The sequence below is a fragment of the Micropterus dolomieu genome, linkage group LG21 (assembly GCF_021292245.1).
Source record: "Micropterus dolomieu isolate WLL.071019.BEF.003 ecotype Adirondacks linkage group LG21, ASM2129224v1, whole genome shotgun sequence".
Taxonomy (NCBI): Eukaryota; Metazoa; Chordata; class Actinopteri; order Centrarchiformes; family Centrarchidae; genus Micropterus; species Micropterus dolomieu.
In genome coordinates, this window is record NC_060170.1 from 23,729,776 (window position 1) to 23,738,110 (window position 8,335).

At 40.6% G+C, this 8,335-nt stretch overlaps 1 protein-coding gene across 1 annotated transcript in view; it reads right to left on the reverse strand.

Moving 5' to 3' along the window:
* The window catches only part of pik3ip1 (phosphoinositide-3-kinase interacting protein 1), a 9,869-nt gene extending 3,320 nt beyond the window's left edge, over positions 1–6,549 (reverse strand). Inside the window, exons 1-5 of the mRNA XM_046034216.1 lie at positions 6,230–6,549; positions 5,932–6,060; positions 5,410–5,526; positions 2,116–2,304; positions 1,902–1,980 (exon numbers count right to left, since the gene is read on the reverse strand). Coding sequence (XP_045890172.1) covers positions 1,902–1,980; positions 2,116–2,304; positions 5,410–5,526; positions 5,932–6,060; positions 6,230–6,341 — 626 coding nt within the window. The 5' untranslated portion in view covers positions 6,342–6,549. The remainder of the gene's footprint in view (positions 1–1,901; positions 1,981–2,115; positions 2,305–5,409; positions 5,527–5,931; positions 6,061–6,229) is intronic.
* Between the last annotated feature and the right edge of the window lie 1,786 nt (positions 6,550–8,335).

Here is an 8,335-nt window from a genome sequence, read left to right on the forward strand (position 1 = left end):
GTGAACTCTTTTAAGTCCCTTCTTAAAACATACTTTTATAGGAGAGCTTTTCCCGATCTTATTTGACTTTATTTTATCCCTTTTATTTTATTGTATTTTACTAATTTTATATTAAATTTTCATGCTCTTATCTTTTTTTTGTATTATTCTTTACACTTGTTAAAGCACTTTGTAACTTGTTTTTGAAAAGTGCTCTACAAATAAGGATTATTATTATTATTATTATTATTTTGCTGTATAATCAAAACAGCTATTATTATAGTGATGCCTTAAGTAGTCTTGTAACTGAAACTATGTATTGCGAAATTTTTAGGGGCCACCCAAACTATATATTTATGATGAGGAGCTTCACATAACATACTGTATGTAGATAACAGAGCCTCTTATAACAAGTGCCTCGTCAGCAGCAAACACAAGGGACAGATGGTGAAAGGGAACACAGAACTGACAAGCTGGCGAGGAGTTTATCTACTCCAAGGCAACACAGTGATGGGAAGCAGCACGAGGCTGCTTTCTACTGATCTGGAGCCAAAACTGGGCAATATACTCTTGGATTCAAAACACTTCCTACCTGCCTAGTTCAGTTCAACATACTGTGCAAAACACTGCACATTATCACCTATTCTTTACACCAGGGTGTGGTTAGATGTAGTTTCAAGCATATCTGCATTTTGTTTTGCTTGCCGAGCAATTAGTTAAGAAGTGTGTACAGTCTTAGCACAAAGACTGCAAACAAGGGGGTAACAGCTCGCCTGGCCCTATCCAAAGGCAACCTAAATGTTAACATAATGAAGCAGTGCCTTCTTTGGGGCATCCAAATCCCAAAACCCTTCCCCATCACTGCAGAGCCTCAGGGTGCTATTTGCAGTGCTTGTGGGTGGGAAGCCTGCAAGGGATCAGTTTCCTTGTCAGTACACTACCTAGTGCTACTGGTTGATGGAGAGCTTGTTCCAAATGGGGGTATAGTATGAACCTCTGAGTGCCTCTCTGGCCTGGAGAAGTCTAGAGTGAAAAAAGTCGACTTCATTTATATTGTAAGAGGCACAGGGTAGTGTAAAGCAACTAACTGCTGGCCAGAGGAGGGACAGTTGAATTGGAAAGAATATGGGCATGCTTGCAACACAACTATCACACTATTGAAGGTGATGTCACTGTACACTGAGGGCAGGTATAAACCCTCTGACATAATATGCTGCTCCTCCTTATTAATAATCACCTCCTAAAAATAGAAAACAAAGACACTGCTAATCAGATTTGAGAGGCAAAGACAGATTTGTAAGGGTATTTTGTGTGCTGGCAAAGGGAATCAGAGTGCCCTCTTTCACAACACTGGGGATATCATTTTGCATATTACATAACTGCAGCTAATGTGCAGGCTTCTCTACCCAATCTGAAGCCTCCTCCACGCTCTCTTCTCTTTCAAGAATACAAAATAAGAATGCTTAAAATAAACAGCAGGCATTTCCTTTCCTGCCATGGTTCTCCTCATGTTCTGTTGTGGTTTTCCATGATAAAGGCATTAAAATGGCTGCATTACATCAAAGTGGAACAACAGAGAGCATTGTTGGGGAATGTGAACAACAGCTGATGCCCTTAACTCACGAGAGAATAAACACACATGCTCTCATGTGTGTTTAAGTAATCATACTCGCATTTCTCTCCTGCGCATCAAGTCTACATATGACAGTGGCAATAGGAAGGCACAAGAATGATCTGAAGCATCATCTTTAGGCCTTACGTCACAGTTACAGTAGTTGTACTAAATGTAATTATCCTGGAAATAGATGCTTCTTCAAACAGAATATATAAGAATAATTAAATGCTCTACATTGGGTTCTCTTTCATAAACATCCCCTAATACTGAACCAAATGACTGATGATGCTGTGATTTAGATACTGACCTCTTGTAGAAGTAGCCAAATGTGATGCCTACTCCGAGTATGATTATAATTGCCATCATGAGGATGCCAAGGACGTAGCCTGAAAAACACAAAAGGAGAACGTTAAGAGATGAACATACAAGTACATCACAAATATATTTAGTTGACGTAGCAATGAATGCCTTGTAAGACCACCAATATCATGGATGTTTTCCGAGAAATAACTACAACACACCGAGCGTGCCAAGGTCCTTCTTCTTTTTGGGTCCTGTGTGCACTCGCTGGCTGATTCCCATCACTGGCTGCACAGCAGCAACTTCCCCCTGAGAAGCTCCTGACTTGGCCAGCTGAAAGCTCTCTGTGGAGGGAGCGGTTCCTGTTGGGTTGAGGGATTTCGTCTCCGCCGGCACAGTGGAGGCTTGTTCTAAAGACCCGATACACAATACCAGTGTTAAATTACTTTTAATTGTAGATGCTCTGAGTTGTGCTACTGTTGGTGTACAATCAATGGAAGCTAAATCATATGAAAGTAAAATATGTACATGACATACAGGTAATACACATTTGTTTTTTCATAAAGACCAGTGACTAGAGGAGCTCTAGCTTCAGCCACAAAAGCCTTCCTCCTGAGCAGACTACTCCCTCTACACCTGTAACCCCCACTTGAAAATTGTTTTACCACACAGAGTTGTGCAAAATGAAGAATATAACATAGCCCAGTATACATTTGTAAATTAGTACATCATCAGAGGTTTTGCATCATTTGTACCAGGGTGTCTCTCCCTTTAACATTTCAGGATGTATTTGACCATCATCAATTGGCAGGAGTGCTTTATGGCTGCTTTATTTTTGGATTTTTATATGATTTTTGCATCAATATGATTAGCCAGAAAAGTTGTGTATGTCAGGTTACTTTGTCCATACACAGCTTATTTACATTTACATTTACTCATTTGGCAGACGCTTTTATCCAAAGCAACTTACATTTGAGGAACAACATACAATCATTTACAGAGCAGAAAATACAGCACGACATCTACAACTGACAATACATATTAATAAAAGCAGCAATAAATACTAGTAAGCGCTAATGGCACATATCGCATCAATGGGGTAAATACCTAGGGAAAGAAGTAAGAGTTAGCAAAAAGTGCAATCAACACAAGATAATTGTAGGGAATAGAAAAAGAAGAGCACAGGAAGTGAATATTAGATGTTAGGAGTTAGAGGTGTTATAAGAGGAAGTGTTCTCGTAAGAGCTTCTTGAAGTTAGAGAGGGACGCCCCTGCTCTGATGGCGTGTGGTAGCTCGTTCCACCATCGTGGTGATACACAGATGCAAACAGCCGGGACTGGGATTGCTTTGTGTGAAGGGATTGCAGAGCCAGGCGGCGTTCGTTGGAGGAGCGTAGAGCCGAGAAGGAACATAAGTTTGTATTATGGAGTTTAGGTGGATGGGTGCAGACCCAGTAGTCACTCTGTATGCAAGCATTAGTTACTTGAATCTGATTCTGGAGGCCACGGGGAGCCAGTGGAGGTCACACAGCAATGAAGTGACATGCGTCCTTTTGGGCTGATCAAAAACCAGACGCGCTGCTGCGTTCTGAACCCTTTGTAGTGGTTTCACCACACAAGCTGGAAGACCTGCTAGGAGGGCATTGCAATAGTCGATGCAAGAGATAACCATGGCCTGTACCAGAAGCTGGGTGGCGAACTGAGTGAGGTAGGGCCTGATTTTTCTGATGTTGTATAGAGCAAAGCGGCACAACCGAGAAACAGCAGCAACATGGTCTGAAAAGGACAGCTGGTCATCAATCATGACACCCAAGTTTCTCACCACCTTGGTTAGAGTGATGGTTGAGGAGCCAATTTGTAGTTTGATGTTATGGTGGATAGATTGCTTGGCTGGAATGACCAAGAGTTCAGTCTTAGAGAGGTTTAGTTGAAGGTGGCAAGCCTTCATCCATGCAGATATGTCCGAGAGACAGTCTGTGATCCGTGCCGAGACGGTGGGGTCACCTGGCGGGAAGCTTATCAATTGATATTCCAGAAAATGTACTTTACAACAACACATTTTGATAACACAAATTTTTACTTTGGGGCAGTGGAAACAATAGCAAACCTGTAAGCCATTAAAGTTGACTAATGACAAATCTAGCAGTTACAACATGATCATTTATTTGCAGTCTCGTTTCTTACCACAAATGTTAAGTCCAAGATTCACTCTCCTTTTAACTCTGTCTTGGTCTCCATTAACTTCTGAGTAAAATGTCTGGCTCTTTAGCTGCCAGTAGGGGCTCTATAAAGCATTAACACGAACTGTTTACCTCTCAGATTCATTCTTTATATTTATTTGCATAGTCGTTTATTTGATTTCTCTTCATCTGCTCTGTATTTTAGTGGTTTGTTACTGATGCTTTATTGTATAGTGTGTGGAGACACTTGTTGTAATAATGCACTTGAAATACACTTTGACTTGATTTGACTTGACTACAAGTCCATCATCTGGACTATGTGGTTTCCAATTACTGCTGGTCCATTAACAGAACCACCGATGCAACAACCTCCTCAACAGCAGTACGAAAGCCCTGACAATGCTCTCATGAAATTGTTGGAACGTAAATCAGTTAGAAGATCGGCCAGCGCATGCTTTTTGTGCCAGACATAAACAGGCTCTGCACGCTTGACTCAGTTTCCGCAGCCAGGAAGGTTAAAGAGCTGCAGATGTCAACATCTGCTCTTTAACTCTCTTTCCACCATACAAGTTGTTTACAAACTCTGCTGGAGTGAAATGGCATGAAGTCATAAATTGAAGCAGCCAATTAGCTGCTGTCTCCATGGGAAGACTGTTCCTCTCTGCCAATGAGCTCGGTTTTGGGCGTGGTCAATGCCTTTCCTGAAACTGAACTTTCTGACATGTGAGGCAGGGCTTTGTTATTTTGTGACTTGAGCTGGTTTCCAGACAAGAAGGAAACAAAGGGCCAAGTAGACCAGACTTCTCACAGTGTCTTTACTCTGACCAACTGACCCGCAAAAGACTAATACTCTTAAATGGGAAGAAGTAAATTGTCAGGAATCCATCTCTCAACATGGTTACTTTGTGGTATAACTACACCAAGGGGAACCTTTTAAAAACTTTTTAATTGACCCATCAAAATTAAAAATTTGGCTGTATCCTCTCTCATCAAGCAATCTTTTTTTGTGTTGACTAATTAGAACATTTGTATAGCTACAAACATTCCACCTCATTATTTTTCCCTAGCATAGCCCACTTTTTAAAATAATGACAGCTTTACAGGGAAGAGAGAGTAATTGCCGGCAGCATCAAGATAACAGTCTGTGAGAAAAGCTGCCATTTCAGTGTTGTTTTGTCATTAATGTGGAATTTGCATATTTATCTTTGACAGGCTGGGCTTTTGCAGCTGTTGTTCTGGCTGTTTTTCTACAAATGTGCAACTTCTTTGTGCAAATGCAAACTACTCTACTCATACAACTCTTCGTGATTATTCTTGTGCACAATGTTTACCTACCTTTGCAAGCGTCAATTGCACAGAATTGTCTTTGGACTGTCCCATCTGGGCCAGCAGTGTAGCACCAGGGCCTCTCGGAGGAGTCTGGGTTTCGGCAGTAATTGTGATCTCCCACACCTACGGGAGGAACGATATAAACAGCATCAGTCTGTTACTGATTCCTCATGGGAATGTCTGTCTGTGTGGATAAACCACTGGATTCATCAATCATTAACAGGACTTCATAACACTACAATGAACAGGCTGCCACAAGCACAAAGGAAGGAAATGGCAGCTACTGTGTAAAAGAAGCCTTTAACTGACAAATCAGTGGTGCAATAGCTGAAGTGTGGGCTGCAAATATCATCCCTGTGTTTATTGATCTGCCCGTAGCAACATGTATTATTACAATATTTCAAGAAAGATGTTAGAGTTGTTTGTTATCCTGTAACAGCAATAAACAGGTGAGGGATCACATCTTCATCCTTCATTTAAGGGGATGTTCACTGATCTCTGCATTAAAAGACATCAATTGAAGTTTACCTGTCTGTGAGTCAGGATGGATGTTAACATCATAGTCTCTAGTAGTATTGGTCCAGTTTAGACAGGTCAGACCTGTGGAGGAGCTCTGTTGTTCCCCTGTATACTCCACACCATTGGATCTCATGCAGTCTGAGAACAATAACAACATAACGTGTGTACAATAAGCACATTATTGTGCAATTAAAATCATTTATATATTATTATGCACGTAATTTAAAGGAAATCAGGCTACACTGTATGCAGTTTTTAAAACATATCACAAATTAAACAAAAACAAGTCCACAATGTGTCATTTTACCTTTTTGATTTCCATTTGATGCACTGCTCTCTACGACGTCCACGCTCAGGAAAACAACGTGCAAAGAGAAAAACACTTTGAAGAGCTGACGGGCTGAATTCACCGACAACATGGTGCACTGCTGTGCTTTTCCTCTAAATTAACGGTGGGTTGGGAAACAATATACAAAATGGACGAAGAGCCTGTGCTGAATGTGCTTCAGACACACTGCTCCTATCGCTGGAGTCCCAGCCCTTGTTTTTGTCAGAGGAGCCCAGCTTTCTTCGTAAACAGCCTTCAGTGGGAGGAGAAGAAGCTGCCCGTTGCAGTACAAACCTCAAGGTCCTAAAGCCTCACCAGGTTCACACACATACACACGCGCGCAGGAACACACAGGAAAGAAGCTGAAAAAAAGTCTGGCAACTTATCATGGCACGCAGCCTTGTGAGAATAAACACATCGTCAAAAAAGTCGGCTTGGAAAAGCTACGAATTTCATTCACATTTTTGTTTGAGCTGCAAAAACCTGATGTTTCTGGTTACTTCTACAATCCACCCTCTTTTTATTTTTCCTGTTCCCTATCAAACAATAATTTCCATGCTTCTTACTTTTTTGTATTTGTCTATAAATAGCTGCTCTGATTTCCATTTTCATACTAAAAGACATTTACTTACCATTTATTTCCCCCTGCCAACTGAGTCTTATTTGGCTCTCAGTGCTTGGTACATCTGTCCAACCCCAGTTTTCCTGCTTCCCAGGCTTCCTCTCCACCCCATGAGGCCTGTTTTTCCTCAGAGGAGGACTCTACAGAGGCTGATAAAGGACATCTGCCAATAGTATTTGCCTCTGTCTGCCTGAGCACAGGGAGCTGTATACTCAGCAGAGAGGCCCTTTGTCATTGTTGGCTGAGTGGTAAAGAGGGCAGCCAATGCATGAGTCAGTCAATGCTCACTAAGCCACTTTTCAAATAGATGCTTACCCAGTTTTCAGGCAATTACTAGAGCAAACACACAGCATCTGTCCGGCCCTCTCCATTACACTCATTCAGGGTTAGAGGGGGGCTCCCAGCATGCATTGGGTGAAAGTACTGAGGGTTGCAAGTGCAATGCAAGTTTATAATGAGGATACAATAAAACCTTGCATGTACATTTAATTAATAGACACAATTGGGAATGAGCCAAATAAAACATATGGAAACCAACTTCCACCATAAAAGTAAGAAAAATAAATAAATAGATGATCATAATGCTTATTGTAAATCCAAATAATGCAATATTTAAATTGTATTGTAATATTGTAATATTTAAATCCTAATTTTCCATCTGTTTTCTTTTCTTGGCTGAGATTCACCTCTATCACTACGTAAAGTGAGCTGAAGTTGCTGACAATAATTTATTTTTAATCATATTTTTGACTTACCATCAGCATTTTTGTTTTAATTAAATTTTCAGAAATGGACTTCCATAACCAACTAAACTGAGCTGGAGTAGACTGAAGACGAGAACATTTGACATGAGACTTTTTTTCAGGAGTGGAAACAACTGCTAAAATCTGATATAGCTGAAGATAGACTAAAATGATAGACTAAAAACCAAAAACCCTGTGTTGCTATGTCATTACAGGCTGCACATTGTATCAGGCTAATTATTTAGTGTGTCGAGTACTTGAAGTGGGCAATGCTTGTAAGGACAGTGGTGCAGTAGTCTTTGTTTGCAATATGTTTTAGTGGAGAGTTCAAGCTTTGGAAAATGACACAAAGTCATTTGAAAGACAAACACAAACACTTTTGCAGAATAACAACATCAACAGTTCACTTTATTAAATTCAGCATGAACGGTTCTTTTTAAAAAATTTAAATGCACAGTTAAACTGACAAAACTTGCCGAAAAAGCATTTAATTCATCAAGATGGTTACTGTGATTCCATTTTTATAATAAAAAAAACATCTGAGCACAATGAGCTAGGACCCCCTGATAACTTGTGATAGGACAGTGGAAAAACTCTTTCATGCTCCAAATGGTGCACAAGTCTGTATGCGTGTCCACACATGCCCAATGAAAGTGGTTGTTCCTACTTGGCCTCGTGTCCCGTTGCCATAGTTAATCATTTAATTAGCAGGCTTACTGA